Source organism: Coregonus clupeaformis, chromosome 21 (assembly GCF_020615455.1).
Source record: "Coregonus clupeaformis isolate EN_2021a chromosome 21, ASM2061545v1, whole genome shotgun sequence".
Lineage (NCBI taxonomy): Eukaryota > Metazoa > Chordata > Actinopteri > Salmoniformes > Salmonidae > Coregonus > Coregonus clupeaformis.
In genome coordinates this window covers 13,877,414-13,898,948 of record NC_059212.1, presented here as the reverse complement: position 1 = coordinate 13,898,948, position 21,535 = coordinate 13,877,414, and the positions used below count along the sequence as shown (strand labels likewise).

The following is a 21,535-nucleotide window of genomic DNA, read 5'->3' as shown; positions in this document are numbered from 1 at the left end:
TCAGAAGAGAACCCCTGTCACGTGATGTAGTAGTTCCCCTGCAGTGAACGCATCCAAGGAGAAAGCCCAAGTTTCAGTTTCAAGTTTTAATGTCACATGCACAAGTACAGTGAAATACCTTACAAGCCCTCCCCCTCCCTCCTCCCTCTCTGCCGCCGACTTTGTCAACCACTTTGAAAAGAAGGTTGATGACATCCGCTCCTTATTCACTCAGCCTATTGAGTCCACTGTTCCCAAGCAGAGAACTACCTTACGCCTTGACCTCTTTCTCCCCTCTCTCTCAAGGTCTGGCTGACCGGCAACCTGCCCGCTCGACCCCATCCCCTCCTCCCTTCTCCAGACCATCTCTGGAGACCTTCTCACATTCTTCACTTGCCTCATCAACACATCCCTGACCACTGTGTGCGTCCCCTCTGACTCCACTCCCCTCCTCAAGAAACCAACACTCAACTCATCTGACGTCAAAAACTATAGACCTGTATCCCTTCTTTCTTGTCTCTGATCAACTCTCTCGTTATCTCTCTCAGAACGATCTTCTTGACCCTAACCAGTCAGGCTTCATGACGGGTCACTCAACCGAGACTGCTCTTCTCTGTGTCACGGAGGCTCTCCGCACTGCCAAAGCTGACTCTCTCTCCTCTGTTCTAATCCTCCTCGATCTATTCGCTGCCTTCAACACCGTGAACCATCAGATGCTCCTCTCCACCCTCTCAGGGCTGGGTGTCTCAGGCTCTGCACACACTTGGATTGTATCCTCCCTGGCAGGCCGCTCCTATCAGAAGACGTGGAGAAGATCTATGTCTGCACCACATACTCTGACTACTGGTGTTCCGCAGGGCTCAGTTTTAGGCCCTCTCCTCTTCTCTCTACACACCAAGTCATTTGGCTCCGTCATATATTCACATGGTCTCTCCTATCATTGCTATGCAGATTACACTGAACTACTTTTCTCCTTCCCCCTTCTGACACCCAGATGGCGACAAGCATCTCTGCGTGCCTGGCAGATATCTCAGCTTTGATGTCGGCCCACCACCTCAAGCTCAACCTCAACAAGACAGAGCTGCTCTTCCTCCCGGGGAAGGCCTGCCCGCTCAAAGACCTCTCCATCACGGTTGACAACTCCACAGTGTTGCCCTCCAAAGAACCTTGGCATGTCCCTGGATAATACCCTGTTGTTCTCTGCAAACATCAAAGCTATGACTCGCTCCTGCAAGTTCATGCTCTACAACATCCGTAGAGTACGACCCTACCTCACACAGGAGGTTGTCCTAATCCAGGTACTTGTCATCTCCCATCTGGACTGCTGCAACTCTCTGTTGGTTGGGCTCCCTGCTTGTGCCATCAAACCCCTTCAACTCATCCAGAACGCTGCCGCCCGCCTGGTGTTCTCCCATGTCACCCCACTCCTCCGCACACTCCATTGGCTTCCAGTCGAAGCTCGCATCCACTACAAGACCATGGTGCTTGCCTACGGAACAGCAAGAGGAACTGCCCCTCCCTACCTTCAGGCTATGCTCAAACCCTACACCTAAACCCGAGCACTCCATTCTGCCACCTCTGGTCTCTTGGCCCTCCCACCCGTAAGGGAGTATTCAAAGAATATCTTAAATAATCCCCCTCCTCACCTCGACCCGCCACCGTTCTAAATGTACATGTACACTATATATACAAAAGTATGTGGACACCCCTTCAAATTAGTGGATTTGGATATTTCAACAACACCTGTTACTGACAGGTGTATAAAATAGAGCACACAGCCATGCAATCTCCATAGACAAACATTGCCAGTAGAATGGCCTTTCTGAATAGCTCAGTAACTTTCAATGTGGCACTGTCATAGAATGCCACCTTTCCAACAACTCAGTTTTTCACATTTCTGCCCTGCTAGAGCTGCCACGGTCAACTGTAAGTGCTGTTATTGTGAAGTGGAAACATCTAGGAGCAACAACAGCTCAGCCGTGAAGTGGTAGGCCACACAAGCTCACAGAACGGGACCGCCGAGTGCTGAAGCGCCTGCCCCAATGCATAGTGGCAACTGTAAAGTTTGGTGAAGGAGGAATAATGGTCTGGGGCTGTTTTTCATGGTTCGAGCTAGGCCCCTTAGTTCCAGAGAAGGGAAATCTTAACGCTACATACAGAAAATGGTTTGTCGAGATCAGTGTGGAAGAAATTGACTGGCCTGCATAGAGCCCTGACCTCAACCCCATCGAACACCTTTGGGATGAATTGGAATGCCAACTGCGAGCCAGGCCTAATCGCTCAACATCAGTGCCTGACCTCACTAATGCTCTTGTGGAAGCAAGTCCCGCAGCAATGTTCCAACATCTAGTGGAAAGCCTTCCCAGAAGAGTGGAGGCTGTTATAGCAGCATATTAATGCCCATGATTTTGGAATGAGATGTTCGACGAGCAGGTGTCTACATACTTTTGGTCATGTAGTGTATGTGGGTATACAGTGGGGGAAAAAAGTATTTAGTCAGCCACCAATTGTGCAAGTTCTCCCACTTAAAAAGATGAGAGAGGCCTGTAATTTTCATCATAGGTACACGTCAACTATGACAGACAAATTGAGAAAAAAAAATCCAGAAAATCTAATGGTAGGATTTTTAATGAATTTATTTGCAAATTATGGTGGAAAATAAGTATTTGGTCACCTACAAACAAGCAAGATTTCTGGCTCTCACAGACCTGTAACTTCTTCTTTAAGAGGCTCATCTGTCCTCCACTCATTACCTGTATTAATGGCACCTGTTTGAACTTGTTATCAGTATAAAAGACACCTGTCCACAACCTCAAACAGTCACACTCCAAACTCCACTATGGCCAAGACCAAAGAGCTGTCAAAGGACACCAGAAACACAATTGTAGACCTGCACCAGGCTGGGAAGACTGAATCTGCAATAGGTAAGCAGCTTGGTTTGAAGAAATCAACTGTGGGAGCAATTATTAGGAAATGGAAGACATACAAGACCACTGATAATCTCCCTCGATCTGGGGCTCCACGCAAGATCTCACCCCGTGGGGTCAAAATGATCACAAGAACGGTGAGCAAAAATCCCAGAACCACACGGGGGGACCTAGTGAATGACCTGCAGAGAGCTGGGACCAAAGTAACAAAGCCTACCATCAGTAACACACTACGCCGCCAGGGACTCAAATCCTGCAGTGCCAGACGTGTCCCCCTGCTTAAGCCAGTACATGTCCAGGCCCGTCTGAAGTTTGCTAGAGTGCATTTGGATGATCCAGAAGAGGATTGGGAGAATGTCAGATGAAACCAAAATAGAACTTTTTGGTAAAAACTCAACTCGTCGTGTTTGGAGGACAAAGAATGCTGAGTTGCATCCAAAGAACACCATACCTACTGTGAAGCATGGGGGTGGAAACGTCATGCTTTGGGGCTGTTTTTCTGCAAAGGGACCAGGACGACTGATCCGTGTAAAGGACAGAATGAATGGGGCCATGTATTGTGAGATTTTGAGTAAAAACCTCCTTCCATCAGCAAGGGCATTGAAGATGAAACGTGGCTGGGTCTTTTAGCATGACAATGATCCCAAACACACCGCCCGGGCAACGAAGGAGTGGCTTCGTAAGAAGCATTTCAAGGTCCTGGAGTGGCCTAGCCAGTCTCCAGATCTCAACACCATAGAAAATATTTGAGGGAGTTGAAAGTCTGTGTTGCCCAGCGACAGCCCCAAAACATCACTGCTCTAGAGGAGATCTGCATGGAGGAATGGGCCAAAATACCAGCAACAACGTGTGAAAACCTTGTGAAGACTTACAGAAAACGTTTGACCTGTGTAATTGCCAACAAAGGGTATATAACAAAGTATTGAGAAACTTTTGTTATTGACCAAATACTTATTTTCCACCATCATTTGCAAATACATTCATTAAAAATCCTACAATGTGATTTTCTGGATTTTTTTCCCTCATTTTGTCTGTCATAGTTGACGTGTACCTATGATAAAAATTACAGGCCTCTCTCATCTTTTTAAGTGGGAGAACTTGCACAATTGGTGGCTGACTAAATACTTTTTTCCCCCACTGTAACTAATGGTGGCTACCAATAGTGGCTAATATCTAACACGATACAAATTGTAAAAAATACAGTGAAAAGTCTGGGCATGTAAACATTCTAGAAATCATAAATCAACTTTGTAGGTTTGGCATTGTACTGTCATTTGTGTATGGCTACAGAGACCTATAGCTTGGGTAGCTAGATAGACAGCTAGATAGATATCTAGATATAAAGACATAAAACAACTGTCATTTATACAGTGAGGGAAAAAAGTATTTGATCCCCTGCTGATTTTGTACGTTTGCCCACTGACAAAGAGATGATAAGTCTATAATTTTAATGGTAGGTTTATTTGAACAGTGAGAGACAGAATAACAACAAAAAAATCCAGAAATACGCATGTCAAAAATGTTATAAATTGATTTGCATTTTAATGAGGGAAATAAGTATTTGACCCCATCTCAATCAGAAAGATTTCTGGCTCCCAGGTGTCTTTTATACAGGTAACGAGCTTGTCACGATCGTCGGATATAGAGGACCAAGGCGCAGCGTGGAAGGTGAACATACTTATTTATTAAATGATACACGAACAAAACAACAAATCGATGCGTGACGTCCACAGGTGCAAAACACAAACCAACACGGAACAAGATCCCACAAACACTGTGGGAAAACCACCTGACTAAATATGGTTCCCAATCAGAGACAACCAGCAACAGCTGATACTCGTTGCCTCTGATTGAGAACCACTCTGGCCAACATAGATATACAAAAACTAGACTAGACACAACGAGCACAAAACATAAACTCTACACACCCTGGCTCAACTTAAAAGAGTCCCTAGAGCCAGGGCGTGACAGAGCTGAGATTAGGAGCACATTAGGGAGTGCTCCTAATCTCAGTTTGTTACCTGTATAAAAGACACCTGTCCACAGAAGCAATCAATCAATCAGATTCCAAACTCTCCACCATGGCCAAGACCAAAGAGCTCTCCAAGGATGTCAGGGACAAGATTGTAGACCTACACAAGGCTGGAATGGGCTACAAGACCATCGCCAAGCAGCTTGGCGAGAAGGTGACAGTCTCCAGAACTTAATCCCATAGAAAATCTGTGGAGGGAGCTGAAGGTTCGAGTTGCCAAACGTCAGCCTCGAAACCTTAATGACTTGGAGAAGATCTGCAAAGAGGAGTGGGACAAAATCCCTCCTGAGATGTGTGCAAACCTGGTGGCCAACTACAAGAAACGTCTGACCTCTGTGATTGCCAACAAGGGTTTTGCCAACAAGTACTAAGTCATGTTTTGCAGAGGGGTCAAATACTTATTTCCCTCATTAAAATGCAAATCAATTTATAATATTTTTGACATGCATTTTTCTGGATTTTTTTTGTTGTTATTTGGTCTCTCACTGTTCAAATAAACCTACCATTAAAATTATAGACTGATCATGTCTTTGTCAGTGGGCAAACGTACAAAATCAGCAGGGGATCAAATGCTTTTTTCCCTCACTGTATTTACAATCCCCTTCTCCAAGCGGCTTACTAATTTATCCAGCTCTTATCAATAGCTCTTATCAATTTGTAAATTACAGTGAATGGAGAATGGTGTTATTTCAGAAAAAATTAAGTAGATGTTGTTCCACTTGGAATTGACAGGTTGCTCGACCTTATTCATTGTTTCATCGCACGTAAAGGTGGTGGAATAATGAGAGACTTAATTCAAGTCTTTAGACACAACTTAATTTCAATTCTTTAGACACAACTTAATTTCTTTGATCTCCATCCCAAAGAATAGCGGGTGAATGGCAGGCTATTCTCATGCTATAGTTCAAGGTCAGAATACGCATAGAGAGAAAGGTACGTAAAAAGAGACTTACGATCCATTTACACATGCTTAATTCAGGTCGGAATCGGCCCCTGGATGAAGAGTTCAGAATGAGAACAGAAAGAAATGTCAAAAGTGTATAGAAAGGGATTGATGTTCCATTTGTGCTAAACTCGGGCCGGAATTCCTCCCATATTGAATAGGCAGAAAACTCCAGGTGAAAATCATGCATGCATGATAGGTGCTATATACGAAGGTGCTATACAAATAAAATAATACATTTCAATACTGTCACTTCAGAATGGTCAATATTTACTCTGTAAAATTTGTGTTTGTCTATCTGTGTTCCCTGAGTTAGTCTGTCCATGGTTTATAAGGACAAATAGGCTACCTCCAGCCTAAAATGGCACAAATCATCTCCATTCAGATATTTCAGCCATGGAGCTCTCTCTCTCTCTCTCTCTCTCTCTCTCTCTCTCTCTCTCTCCCGCTCTCTCTCTCTCTCCCGCTCTCTCTCTCTCTCTCTCTCTCTCTCTCTCTCTCTCTCTCTCTCTCTCTCTCTACATCTGCTTTTAACCCAGAGGTGATGTTCCTTATCTCTCACTAACCGAGAATGACAGTGTGGTGTGTGTGCATGTGTGTGTGTGCACAGACACGCATGAGTCTGTGTGTTTGCACACAAGCATGTGTATTGTTCCATCCCCATTGGGATGTTCTCTTCTATATCCTGACTCTCTGTCGATTGAGGACAGGAAGCCCTTAGGAAACCACAAATGTCAAACTGGTTCCCATAACCTTAGAGAATGAGTGTACTGAAATGACACAATCTACTATCTAGTAGTGCACACTGCACACTGCCATTGCACAAAAGGCTGCTATTAGCTACATCTCGCCTGGCTTTGAGCCACTGATGGATGGATAGAATGTTTATATTGCAGCTATATGTTTTTTAGTATGGGCATCAAACAGATTATTCTTTGAAGCCATTCAATTAAGCATTTTTGTCTGGTGCAACAACACATGGCTTGAATTTTGTTGATTGTATGTACAGTGCCTTCAGAAAGTATTCACACCCCTTGACTTTTTCCACATTTGTTCCATTACAGCCTGAATTTTAAATGGATTACATTTTGTGTCACTGGCCTACACACAATACCCCATAATGTCAAAGTGGAACTATGTTTTTAGAAATGTGTACAAATTAATAAAAAATGAAAAGCTGAAATGTCTGTAGTCAATAAGTATTCAACCCCTTTGTTATGGCAAGCCTAAATACATTCAGGATAAAATATTTGCTTAACAAGTCACATAATAAGTTGCTTGGACTCTGTGTGCAATAATAGTATTTAACATGATTTTTTAATGACTACCTCATCTCTGTACCCCGCACATACAATTAATTACCTGAAAGGTCCCTCAGGCAAGAATTTCAAACACAGATTCAACCACAAAGACCAGGGAGGTTTTCCAATGCCCCACAAATTGTTAGATGGGTAAAATAGAAAATAAATAGCAGACATTGAATATCCCTTTGAGCATGGTGAAGTTATTCATTAAACTTTGGATGGTGTATCAATACACCTAGTCACTACAAAGATACAGGCGTCTTTCCTAACTCAGAGTCCATGAGGCCAATGGTGACTTTTAAATGGAGTTTAATGGCTGTGAAAGGAGAAAACTGAGGATGGATCAACAACATTGTAGTTACTCCACAATACTAACTTAAATGACAGAGTGAAAAGAAGGAAGCCTGTATAGAATACAAATATTCCATAACATGCATCCTGTTTGCAAATAAGGCCTAAAGTAAAACTGCAAAACATGTGTCAAAGAAATTAACTTTATGTCCTGAATACAAAGCGTTACGTTTGGTGCAAATCCAACACAACACATCACTGAGTACCACTCTTTATATCTTCAAGCATGGTAGTGGCTGCCTCATGTTATGGGTATGCTTGTCTTGCATCATGTTATGGGTATGTTTGTCATCGGCAAGGACTAGGGAATTTTTTTGGATAAAAAGAAACGGAATAGAGCTAAGCACAGGCAAAATCCTAGATGAAAACCTGGTTCAATCTTGTTTCAGAAGATAGTCCTATTTGGTAAAAGACCAAGTCCATATTATTGTAAGAACAGCTCAAATAATCAAAGAGAAACGACAGTCCATCAGTACTTTAAGACATGAAGGTCAGTCAGTTTCTTCAAGTGCAGTCGTAAAAACCATCAAGCGCTATGATGAAACTGGCTCTCATGAGGACCGCCACAGGAAAGGAAGACCCAGAATTACCTCTGCTGCAGAGGATAAGTTCATTACAGTTACCATCCTCAGACATTGCAGCCCAAATAAATGCTTTTGACTGGTACTGTATGTACAGTAAATGAGATATTTCTGAATTTCAATACATTTGCAAAAATGACTAAAACATGTTTTCACTTTTTCATTATGGAATATTGTGTGTAGTCAATTTAATACATTTTGAATTCAGGCTATAACACAACAAAATGTGGAATACGTGAAGGGGTAAGAATACTTTCTGAAGGCACTGTAGCTCTTAGAGGAAGTGCTGTGATTTTCATGGATATTTTATCTTTCTTCCATATGCACAGATACATTCAGTACAGACATGCATATACAGTGGGGGAAAAAAGTATTTAGTCAGCCACCAATTGTGCAAGTTCTCCCACTTAAAAAGATGAGAGAGGCCTGTAATCTTCATCATAGGTACACGTCAACTATGACAGACAAATTGAGAAAAAAAAATCCCGAAAATCACATTGTAGGATTTTTAATGAATTTATTTGCAAATTATGGTGGAAAATAAGTATTTGGTCACCTACAAACAAGCAAGATTTCTGGCTCTCACAGACCTGTAACTTCTTCTTTAACAGGCTCCTCTGTCCTCCACTCGTTACCTGTATTAATGGCACCTGTTTGAACTTGTTATCAGTATAAAAGACACCTGTCCACAACTTCAAACAGTCACACTCCAAACTCAACTATGGCCAAGACCAAAGAGCTGTCAAAGGACACCAGAAACAAAATTGTAGACCTGCACCAGGCTGGGAAGACTGAATTTGCAATAGGTAAGCAGCTTGGTTTGAAGAAATCAACTGTGGGAGCAATTATTAGGAAATGGAAGACATACAAGACCACTGATAATCTCCCTCGATCTGGGGCTCCACGCAAGATCTCACTCCGTGGGGTCAAAATGATCACAAGAACGGTGAGCAAAAATCCCAGAACCACACGGGGGGACCTAGTGAATGACCTGCAGAGAGCTGGGACCAAAGTAACAAAGCCTACCATCAGTAACACACTACGCCGCCAGGGACTCAAATCCTGCAGTGCCAGACGTGTCCCCCTGCTTAAGCCAGTACATGTCCAGGCCCGTCTGAAGTTTGCTAGAGTGCATTTGGATGATCCAGAAGAGGATTGGGAGAATGTCATATGGTCATATGAAACCAAAATAGAACTTTTTGGTAAAAACTCAACTTGTTGTGTTTGGAGGACAAAGAATGCTGAGTTGCATCCAAAGAACACCATACCTACTGTGAAGCATGGGGGTGGAAACATCATGCTTCGGGGCTGTTTTTCTGCAAAGGGACCAGGACGACTGATCCGTGTAAAGGAAAGAATGAATGGGGCCATGTATCGTGAGATTTTGAGTGAAAACCTCCTTCCATCAGCAAGGGCATTGAAGATGAAACGTGGCTGGGTCTTTCAGCATGACAATGATCCCAAACACACCGCCTGGGCAACGAAGGAGTGGCTTCGTAAGAAGCATTTCAAGGTCCTGGAGTGGCCTAGCCAGTCTCCAGATCTCAACCCCATAGAAAATCTTTGGAGGGAGTTGAAAGTCCGTGTTGCCCAGCGACAGCCCCAAAACATCACTGCTCTAGAGGAGATCTGCATGGAGGAATGGGCCAAAATACCAGCAACAGTGTCTGAAAACCTTGTGAAGACTTACAGAAAACGTTTGACCTGTGTCATTGCCAACAAAGGGTATATAACAAAGTATTGAGAAACTTTTGTTATTGACCAAATACTTATTTTCCACCATAATTTGCAAATAAATTCATGAAAAATCCTACAATGTGATTTTCTGGAAAAAAAATCTAATTTTGTCTGTCATAGTTGATGTGTACCTATGATGAAAATTACAGGCACCTCTCATCTTTTTAAGTGGGAGAACTTGCACAATTGGTGGCTGACTAAATACTTTTTTCCCCACTGTATTCTATGGTTGCAGTGCTGTCATCTCTGATAGCTGATAGCTCTGATGATTTTGGGATGGAGGCATCTTGTTCTTTGTCCTAGGATCTTAGAGTAAAGAGGAGGAAAGTACACACACGTGCAGACAAACATGCGCAAATGCACAGACACACACAGACACACACACAGAGGCATCTGGGGGCCTGGATCCACGTGCATGTAAGGGCCTCCACCACCACATGCTCCTACCACGGATGCTGGCTTGCTGGCTACTGGGGTTGGGCGGCCCATCCCCAGCCCCATTGACGTCAGTCACCCACACACCACAATACCTCTGTCGGGATTTTTAAAACAAACTTTGCCTCCTGTCGTCAAGGCAATGCGGACCCCGGCAACAGACCGCCATGGAAAAAGCTGGCCCTTTGTGACCATGTGTACGGTAAACAGTCAGGTTTCTCTTACTCTGCAGGAAAGAGGAAAAGGGTTCGGGTTTCCTCCTATCGTCTTAAGATGCAGCTCATACATCCTGCTGAGATAGAGAAATCAGACTAGACTGAATATACCTTTTCTACTTAGATATTACTACTACAGTACCTGTAATATTGTTCATTGATTTCACAATTGTAGTAGAATAGAGGAGTTGGAACTATGGCTACAGTACATAGAAATAGTTATTGTAAAAAAATTACAAAAATAACAAAATAATCACCAGCACTTCCACTTGAACCCCCCCTCCCCCTTCTAGCTCTAACTGTAAGTTGCTCTGGATAAGAGCGTCTGCTAAAAGACTAAAATGTAAAAAAAAAAAAAGTGATAGTGGCAAGCAGGGTATACATAAAATTATGACTGAATAAAAAGGCAAGAATTCACAGGAACAGTAGAGGAAGTTGGTCCTACTACGGTATTGATTATAGAAGTGATAGTGGCAACATGACAATGGTGAACTGTTCGGTGTATGCCCTTGAGTTCTTTCCCACGTATGCCTGATCCCTATCTCTACCTCACTGGGCTGTGACACTGGGTCTGTAGGCCATGGGAGAGTGGTTAGCACAGGGCCTAGCGTATAGCATCGCTATCTCTGCATTTCCTGTTGTCACGTACGTTGGGTGCAGGATTGAACCAAGGTGCAGCGTGGAATGCATACATGTTTGTTCACACACGACCAAACAACAAAAGCAACGTAACGTGAAGCTCACTATAGCTACACACAAACAAGCCAAACAAGAGTCAAGATCCCACAACATAGGTAGGCAAAATGGCTACCTAAGTATGATCCCCAATCATAGACAACGATCGACAGCTGCCTCTGATTGGGAACCACACCCGGCCAACATAGAAATACACCACATAGATATACACATAGAAATTCACACCCTGACCAAACCAACGAGAAACAACAGGCATTTAAAGGTCAGGGCGTGACACCTGTTTACATTCCTGCCCCTGTGCCCAGCAGCAGTCTGTTACAGCAAAGTCAACAACATCACAGTGGAGAGAGAGAAGCCCTGTCAGAAATGTATCCTTCCTTGCTAACTTCCATGAGATAATCACACCACTGGTGAGGCGTAGTGCTCAAGGTTGGGGTCAATTCAAATAAAAGCCAGTCAATTCAGAAAGTAATCTGAATTTCCAATTCAATAATTGGCATTCAATGACTGAATTCAAAGACTTCTCAATGAACAGAAAAATAATTGACCCCTAATTGTTACTTTTCTCCTGCCACTGGGCCTCTCATTCCAGCCATTCCTCCTGGACATCCACAGACTGCCCAAGGTCATGAAATAGCTGGTGAATCTCATCAAATGCCCTCCTGCAGCCATTGCGATGTCACGTCCTGTCCAGATAGGATGACACAGGGTCCCCTGCAGGCCTAGATGGATCCTAGCACTGCCACCAAATGATTGCAGGTCTGGAGCCCACTGCTGCCACCAAATGATTTCATAGTAGGTGAAAGGAAGTTTTCTATTGGCCTATGTTGCTTTCACCCATCAAATCATGTCAGATCAGTGATTACGTCAAGGACGGGAGGAAGGAAAAATACATTGTGATAGTATTGGAATGCAACCAGAGGCTTTTGAGTAGACTAGAGCAGCCTTCTCCTCGGGGACCCCCAGACGTTCTATGTATTTGAACTCTTCCAGAACTATCACACCTGATTCAACTCGTCAACTAATCTTCAAGCCCTTGACTACTTCAATCAGGTGTGCTAGTTCAGGGCTACAACACAATTGTGAAACGTCTGGGGGTCCCCGAGGAGAGGTTTGAAAAAGGCTGGACTAGAGGCTATTACCACAATGAATAATTTGAATTTCCTGTATGTTGTTCCTTTAAAACTAAAGTGGACTGACATCCTATATGACACTACAATTACAGAAAGGTAAGACATGAAACAATGCATAGAGTAAATTCATGCTCATTTTAATAATTTCATAAAAAATATTTGTTGAACACAACATACAATACCTTACCATGCATTGTGTGAGACTTCTGAGAAACACATGGGAAATATCGGTACAATATTTCAATAAACATATAGCTAGCTGTATAATGACCCGTCACCGTACATCATATAGGAACAACGCAGCCTTCATATGGCTCCAGATAACAACAGGAAAACAACAGAAACCGAGGAATTACGTTTTTGCTAAGCACCTCAGTTTTCTGCCAAGTAACAAGGAAATCTGCAAAAACTTGAGTATTATACCTTATAACAAATATTTCACTTGTTTTGACAGGTAATCGTAGTGCATATAAATGATACCAAACATACTTTTTGTGAATATGATTCTATTTACAGATCAAAGTCATAAATACACTGTTTCAAACAGTTCATGGATCGACATAGGACTAGGTGCAATGACGAGGAGATTGTGTAGCTAAGTTATCCTCATACACAAACACACACATGCACACACAGTCAAGGAGGGAAGTATTGTCATCTAGTGATGTTATGCTGATCTCCCCACACTCTAGAAGCTGTGAGTTGCAGCTTCCATCGCAGTACCATTTAGATGTATTGTTGACAGAAGAGCAACTAGGTGCTGAGCTATCCAGCTCGTCAAAGTGCTGGACAGAAATCATGGATTGTTTTTCAAACATTTCACTTCAGTATCTCCACTTCCTACACCTTTTAGGTGACATTAAATGAACATTGAATCAACATTTAAAAATATGCTATTTGTTTTTGGTTTAGTTTCATTGTGTTTGTTGCGCTGAGATTTCTGCCAAACCTCGAGAGGTGTGTTGTTGGCTGTGGTCAGCTCAAGGAAGACCTGGCAACCAAAATAATAACATCAGCTTATGTCAAATATTGTTGTATGGAGGTTTGTTTTTTGACATTGGTTGACAGTCACGAGGCTAGTCTGGGGCTTCAAAATATAATGTGAAGGGATTTTTATCTCTTTCTCTTTGGAAAGAAACCACTCAATCGTTAATTTGATTGGCCTTAATTGTCTTTAATTCTGTGCATGAATTAGATTAGGAGATCACATTTACTGGACTTCCATTCTTGGAAGATATTCTAGATATTTTTGCAAAAAATTCGAAGATTATTGATTAAGTGCTAATCAGATGTGGCACCACACGTCTGTTGGACTGAGTTCATTCTTGCTGTTAAAGCGCTTTTATCAGGTGATCTTTGGAGCTTATTGGTTTGGACAGTTTACATTGACTTTCATTGGTTTTTCCAACTGGGAAAATCTGAATGATGGAGATAATTGCTTTATGGTAGGAAAATATGTAAAATCATAAGTAACAGGTTTGCAACAGCATTGCTGTGAATATGGAACTTATGTGCCATTTGTTAATATTGACTTGACATTTGTGAGATAACATGTAACATATAACATTGAGCGTATAGTCTTATGAGTTGGGTGTTGAAAGAATAACCTGACTCTATAAATACTGTTCTAGCGCTCTACCCTTGCAAAAAGTGCAACTTGTGCTGGGAAGTCCGACGATTTTGGAAAGTCAACAAAACACCATTGTGAATACACTATTGCTGATAAGACATAAGGAAGACTGTGTGTATTCTCCTCTTGTTCGAGAGACAAATATATTCATTGTGTGTAGAAAACAAACATTTTACAATATCGACTTAAAACTGTTCAATAAATTATAAAATTACATACAAAAGACCCTGTCATAGAAAAGTCTTTAGACACCTGTTACAAATGGGTAAACCTTCTGCGTTACAAATACCTGTGGACTACTAGTTTTAACTTTGAACGCTACCCGGCAACATCCCATCCAATCCCGTTACAAAACAAAACATATACCCGAAAATAGTCACGGAGAACAACAATCGTTCTGAAGTGCAAGTGTCTCTCATCTTGTCCCAATTGAACACCATAGTCTCTTAGTGTAAATTAGCTTAATCTTCTTTGTCAGAGCAAAGATTGTAGTATCTGGCTAAGGACCAAAATACGGTACTTCTGCCACACAGCAGTTCAACAGGACTCCTTCAAGGCATCACTCTCTTCAACTCTTCATAATCTTCTTTCTGAGGGTTCCCAAACCAAGTGTTGGGGTCCCCCACCCTCTTCTGCAGGGGCCATAAGTCAGTCAGGCCCTCGCGCACAAGCAGAGCAGCTCCAAAGAGCCAGATTGCAGGATTCCTCCACTGCAATAAAACAATACACCAAACACAGCCTAAAACTGGTGCTTTTATAAAGATCAAGGGTCAAGGCTTGTTATGTGGGGGAAGCCCCACGTATCTCCATCTCTACTCCACCCTGGTACATTGGCGACCGTCCCCCTTCTGTCCCTCGCTCGCCCTCCTCCCTTCCTATCTGTCCATCCTCATCCTGTCCGTCATCTAGCGTCAGCTCAAACTGGAACTTGTGACCTCCTTCTCCTCCCTCTCCATCCCCCTCTCCGTCGCCAGTGTAGAAGGGAGGAGAGGGGCTCTGGGGGATCATGCTCTGGTACCAGTTCCTGTTGTCCTCCAGGGTGTCCAGGATGTCCTGGGCGTCAGGGTGCACCAGGTCGGCCCAAGTCTCCCACAGAGGGTGGACGATGTAGTCGATAAAGCCCACCTGGAGAGAGGGAGAAGAGAGAGGAGGGTGTGAGATTTAAAGATAGAATAGTGTGTATGAATACTGTATTAATAGCAGTAGAGCGGGTTGAGCGAGAGTGTGTGTGTGTGTGTGCAAACAGTATGTGCACGTGTAAGATGTGTATACACGTGTGTATGCGAGCAGTGTGTGTACTGTACGTATGAGTGTGTGCGTTCATACCTGTATATGTGTACATGTATTAGTAACCTACCTGGCTCTTCTCCACTGAAGCCGTATGCTTATCACACATGGGGCTGATCTCCATGCCTCTCTCCCTCTCCCGGTCTCCCTGGTGGGAGAACTCGTTCATGATGCGGTCGGTCCACTGGCGGTACAGGTCCAGGGACTTGGTCGGATTGCTCAGGTCTGCACAATGAACCATGTTACGCATCACCTGGAAGAGAGGGGTCGGAGAGAGGATTGTGTGAGCCTACATGCCTGTATGTCCACCTGTGTGTGTGCGTGCGCGCGCGTGTATGTGTGTTTGCGCATGCGTTCTTATACATGTGAGTGTGAGCTCCTACCTGTATTTTGTCTGTGTAGTTGTCCAGCAGCAGCACTCCAGAGCTGGTCACCTTCTTGGTCTCCACCATGGTCTTCAGGTCAGCCAGTAGGCTCATGTGTTTGGACATGTCAGTGGCCAGTACCTGGAGGGAGAGAGAGAGAGAGCAAGAGAGACAGATTGTTGTTAGTGATTTATACATGTTTATGCTTCAGTAATGTATGATTTGTGATCTATGATGCCAAGAAACCTACATTTAAAAAATGGAATTGAGAATTGAGCCAGAGATAGAAAGATGGACCGTCGGACGGACCAACGGACCGACACGCGGTCAAGAGACTCATACGAATGGGACATCAGAATCAAAAATCTTTGGTCAGAACCGGGACATTCTCTCACCATGTCTATGACCATCCTCCTGAGGGACTGGCGTTGTTTCTTGGTCAGGTTCTGGAAGATGTCACAGTTGTCCTCCTGCAGCAGCTTGAAGCCCACGGCTAGGTGGTGGTTCTCCAGGACTGACTCATCGTTATACATCAGGGCCAGCTCTGAGTCTGGACAGACAGAGAGTGACAGAGACAGAGAGACGGACTGATTAGAAGAAATAGGGAAACAATAATGGGTGCTTTCCCTGGATCAAATATAGCCAACCCACCATGACTACCTGCGATAGACTGGTGTCCTGTCTCCAGGCATCATACTACAGAAACCAGAGATAGGCTCCTACCCTATGGGCCGTTCTGACTCGGACAAGGCTACTTACCAGTTTATTAGTATCTATGTTGTGAACTTATGTGTTTTCTAAAACATTTACTTATGTGGTTTTTGTGACAATGCATTTGAAACTTGAATATTTCACTTGTATCTTCAAATATGTCAAGAAATTATAAATGCTAAGATAAGGTCGTACCAAAGTAGCAGAGATTATGAATTGGGCGCTGTTGTTAGATTTTGATGGAGAAAGTACTCACTGGTGTTAATGAGGAACTGGTTGGAGACCCCAGGGTGGTCCACGTCATGGATGGCTGCCGCAAAGATGGCCGCCAAGATCTCCAGATCTGTGAAGACGGCCTGTGATTGGACAGGACGGGGGGGGGATGGAAAAGGAAACAGGAGAGATTTGATGAGTTTTCAACATTGAGAGTGAAGGTTTCACTGCATTAAAAATCATGCTTGACAAGATAGAGTAACACACATGAATCTGGTAATAACTCATTATCGTCTGACATAACTAGGTGGAGTGGCAGTGACATATTTAGGTGGAGTGGTGTGACATTGTACATGTGTGTTTACTGATAACACTTGCTGGTATACATTATTTATTATTACTTGGGGCAGGGCTCTCCAACCCTGTTCCTGGAGAGCTACCGTCCTGTAGATTTTCGCTCCAACCCTAATCTAGCACACCTGCAGTTTACCTACAGGAGGGTAGCTCTCCAGGAACAGGGTTGGAGAGCCCTGACTTAGAGGTTTGCTATGTGAGATAGTGTTGTTAGTCACTCCTCAGAATATTCAACACAAATCAAGAAGAAAAAGTGGATAATATTATTAGTTATTAATTATAAGTGGATGATATTAAGTAGAGTTGGGTCAGATCACTTACGTCCAGAGCGGGTGTGGCGAGCAGGATGTGTGTGGACTGGGCCACGTCTGCAGCGTGGAGGCTGTTGTGGTATTCTACATCTGAGTGGTAGTGTGCTTCCAGGGTCAACAAGAAGGTCACGAATGTGTCCGCAGGGATCTTGAACGTCTTCATCAGGTCTCGCTCCTGCATGGGACACACAAACAGACACAGCACTGTTAGCTTAATGGAAATAATGTAACCCATAACGTCTTCATCAGGTCTTGGTCATGCACAGGACACACACCAACACAAGACAACACACCACCATTCATTAACTAAAGGAGAAATGTAACCCATATAATATACCATACTGTATGTAACACAACAACCCATAACCACTCTCTGATGATCCTTTCAATTTACTTCAACTTAAAATGACTGACTTTGGTTTTACTTTGAGTTTGTCTGTTTAAATTGCAATGGCTTCGTCAAACAAAAGGCAATTACAATATAAAAACTGCTAAGGAAAATGAATTGCTTGACTTGGCTGGCTAAGTAATTCATTGGCACTGTGTGTTAATGTCCACCTATCCATATGACTAGATTAGTTCCTAGACTAGTTCCTTCTACAGTAGCATAACTGATCATTAAGCTACTGACCCAGAAGATGAGGACACATTATTGAGAACATAGAGTGCTGATGTACAGTACTGTAGGCTGTGTGCTGGTGACTCCCCCCCTGTGTGTGTGTCTGCAAGGCACCTCAGTCAGAGAAAACACAGCATTCTGACAGGAACAAAAAAGGAAGAAAAGGAGGAGGAGGAAGAGGAGGAAGAGGAGGAAGAGCACTGACCTGGAAGATGGTGTACATGGTGCATGTGAGCGGGTGGTTGTGGGAGTGCTCGGCCACCCTGAAGATGTTCAGACCCCACTTGTTGATGTCCTCAAGGTCCTGAGAAAGAGAGAGAAATTGTCAGGGTACGTTCTTGCAGAGAGATGGCCGGAAGGTGCAGTCACAATGAATTATAATCAGGAAGACAAATTAAATATCCAGATATTTGTATTGGAATTTCAATTCAAGAATCAAAAAGTGCCGTTTGTTCTATGATTCCATTGGTGTCCTAACCTTGAGCAGAATATGTGCACCTTAGGTTTGGGGACATCTACTTAATATGTTGTCAGTTACCAGTTTGTCACATTGATAAAAACAAATAAGCTCATCATAAAAATGTGTTTGTCACTAGGTGATACCTCATCATTAGCCTACTTTATTGGTTTGTCTTTCTTACATTTATATTTTAGTCATTTAGCAGATGCTCTTATCCAGAGCTACTAGGGTTAAGTGCCTTGCTCAAGGGCACAGACAGATTTCTCACCTAGTCAGCTCTAGGATTCAAACCAGCGACCTTTCGGTTACTGGCCCAACACTCTTAACCGCTAAGCTACCTGCCGCCCTGTCTTTTTTGAAAGATAAGCTTGAAATGGGCATGGTCTCTAGTTCACTCAACAACCAAAAACATATTTAGCTAAACATTTTTATTATTATTATTATTTTTTTTTTATCAATGTTAGCTGGCTAACTCAGTGACACTGCTTTATATAGTATACCCCTCCAGTGTAAAGTACAGACTTCCCAAGTACCTTAGACAGCAGGTCCTCCTGGTCTGTCTTGACCCCGAAGCGGCTGACGCTGCAGCCTTGGAGCCCGGGGGTTTGGCTGACCTTCCTGACCCCACTGATCTGGGTCATCGTCCCTTGACGTTGAGTCTGACCCCCCTGCTGGGTCTGGGGGTGGGGCCTCTTCTTCCTCTCCCTGGTCTTGGCCATAGGGCACGGCAACTCCAACTCATTCTGCTTGTCTGGAGGGTGAGAGGGATGGATGGAAGGAGGGAAGGAGGGATGGAGGCGTGGAGGGAGAAGAAAAGGGCTTCAACTACTGCACCATGGAATGAAAACACTGAGTCGGAAAGACAGACTCACAAACAACCTTTGTGGTAATTTCAATCACAAAGCAATTTGACACTCCTCAGTTTTCTTTTACAGTACATAACATGAATTGACATGGTAAAATGGTAATTACACCGCATTGGGAGAAGAGGTTACATTGACTTGAGTGGACAATCATTCAGTCAGTAGTGTATATGAGTAACTGGTCTGTACTGGTTCTCTGACTAGACCATTCAGTCTTCCTCATCTACTGACAGTCATTCTCTTACTCTTTCAAAAAATCTAGCCCTTCTCTTGTTCTCTTCCGTCTCCTTCAGTTAAAATTCACTAGCAAAGAGCCAACTGACATTCAGCATAATAAACTATTTCAATATTCAATGTATAGGGAAAACATAATGCCATAGAAATAACATGTTAAAAACAAATAAATAGCAAACACATGCTAATGAAAAACAATGGTGTAACTTCTGTGATATATTCATAGAATTAGAGAAATTCCATAATATTCAATGAGGTGTCAATTCTCAGTGGAGAGATTAATAGCGTTTGGGGATAAATAAAAGCTTGTTGCCAAACCATAACAACGCATAGAAATGTTGGCTGCTGCTTTGTTGTATTAAGGAGAAGTGTTTGGAGGATGGCTTGTTCTGGTGGCGCTGAAGCGACCTCTCTTGAGGCGCTACATGTTAGCGTCACGCGGTGTGTGCAGCTGACCGTGTATGTGATTCTGCGGCTAACCGTGTGTGTGTTTTTCACACAATGCTTCACACACTGCCTCAGTTCTATTCTCTATGAGGCGTAGGAAGATGATTTGCCTCGACCTGACAGGTACTAGCCGCAATGCAGAACACAAAACAATTCTGCCTTAAATCACTATCCATTCTCTCTCTCTTCCTCCCTCTTCGCTTTATTCTATCTACCTTAATATCTCTTCACATCTTATCATCAACGTATCTTTATAGCTTATCAATGTCCCCCTTCTCTTCCTGACTTCCTCCCTCCTACCATCTCCCTCTCTTTCTCTCCATCTGCTTTTTCATCCGTGAAGAGAAAGATGGAGGCTTGTTTACGAGTCGGTGCACTGCGCAGTTTTCTCAGAGTAGTAGTTTTCTCTGTGCTGTGCAGTCAGCTAGCGCTGGCTAATTGGCAAGGAGCCATGGAATGTGTCACTGGGTTTTTAGAGATGAGGCAACACCACAGACACGTAACAAACACACTCTCTTTCGTTCTCTTTCACGTTCTCTCCCTCTCCCTCTCCCCCTCGCTCTGCAGAACGACAGAGGGACGGCGTCCCAGGGAAGAGTAGAATCGCTCCTCCCTTCCTCCCTCGCTCTGCAGTGAGACAGAGGGAGCACTCCAGCAGACCAGATCAGACTGGTTTGAAACTAGTGCATCTCCACATTGATACCCCACTCCACAGCATCTCTTTCTCTCTGTCCCTCAACCTCTTTTCTCCTCCTGCTTAATCATTTATGATTATTATATTATTATGATTTGTTTCTCTTTGTGTAAAAGCCAATAATACCTAAAACATCACCATTCAGCCAAAGGAGGCATAGGTATTGTCCATTAACACAGCTAGAGATAATAAATGAGATTAGTTATTTTGTTTCAAGAGCGTGTGTGTGTGTGTGTGTGTTTGCGTGCAGGCGTGTGTGACTTGACTTACCAAGGAAGGTGTTGGAGATGAACTCTGACACCTGGTTGCCGGAGCGACTCATCTCTGACAGGTGGGTCAGCTCCCGGTTCAACATCCTCTTGAACTGGGGAGACACAAAATGAAACAACACCATGTTAGATCATCATTAGATGGACTCTTTAGCTCAGTTGGTAGAGCATGGGTTTGATTCCCATGGACCACCTATACGTAGAACGTAATAAGTCGCTTTGGATAAAATAGTTTACCTCAGGTCAGCCATTTCCTGTTGCCAATTAGCAGTGGGAAGCATATAAACGGTTTTGTTTTGAATTGGAGTAACGGAAAATGACACAACACTGTGTTAGATACACTGTGTTAGATATACTGTGTTAGATACACTGTGTTAGATACACTGCATGGAGACCAACAAGACATTGAACTGGAGTAACAGAAAATGACGGAACACCATATTAACTGTAGATATAATGCATGTAGACAAGCAAGATATCAAACTGGGGAAATACAAAACTACACAACACCTTATTAGATATACTGCATGGAGACCAACAGGAAATAGCTGCCCTGGGGTAGTGGCATAACTTGTTTCCAGGGAGTTTCTGTTGACGTGAAGTAGTGATGAGTGGGTTGACTCATAAACCACATTCCCCAGCGGTGCAGGCTGGTTTAGGGTGGCGGTCGGGTTGAAACAACACATTAAAAAAATCGATAAATGTATAATTCTTGTGCAATTTATATCTATAGGCTACATTGAGG

The 21,535-nt window shown here is 43.3% G+C and overlaps 1 protein-coding gene across 4 annotated transcripts in view; it reads right to left on the bottom strand.

Annotated features, from left to right (window-relative positions):
* Positions 1-12,447: 12,447 nt before the first annotated feature.
* The window catches only part of LOC121534953 (cAMP-specific 3',5'-cyclic phosphodiesterase 4B), a 155,096-nt gene continuing 146,008 nt past the window's right edge, over positions 12,448-21,535 (bottom strand). For all 4 annotated transcript variants that reach the window (XM_041841588.2, XM_041841589.2, XM_041841590.2 and 1 more), the window contains 9 exons: positions 20,792-20,885; positions 18,817-19,034; positions 18,029-18,127; positions 17,215-17,379; positions 16,583-16,682; positions 16,011-16,165; positions 15,634-15,756; positions 15,321-15,503; positions 12,448-15,088 (listed from right to left, as the gene is read on the bottom strand). In XM_041841588.2, the coding sequence (XP_041697522.1) occupies positions 14,744-15,088; positions 15,321-15,503; positions 15,634-15,756; positions 16,011-16,165; positions 16,583-16,682; positions 17,215-17,379; positions 18,029-18,127; positions 18,817-19,034; positions 20,792-20,885 (1,482 nt within the window). In that variant the 3' untranslated portion in view covers positions 12,448-14,743. The remainder of the gene's footprint in view (positions 15,089-15,320; positions 15,504-15,633; positions 15,757-16,010; positions 16,166-16,582; positions 16,683-17,214; positions 17,380-18,028; positions 18,128-18,816; positions 19,035-20,791; positions 20,886-21,535) is intronic.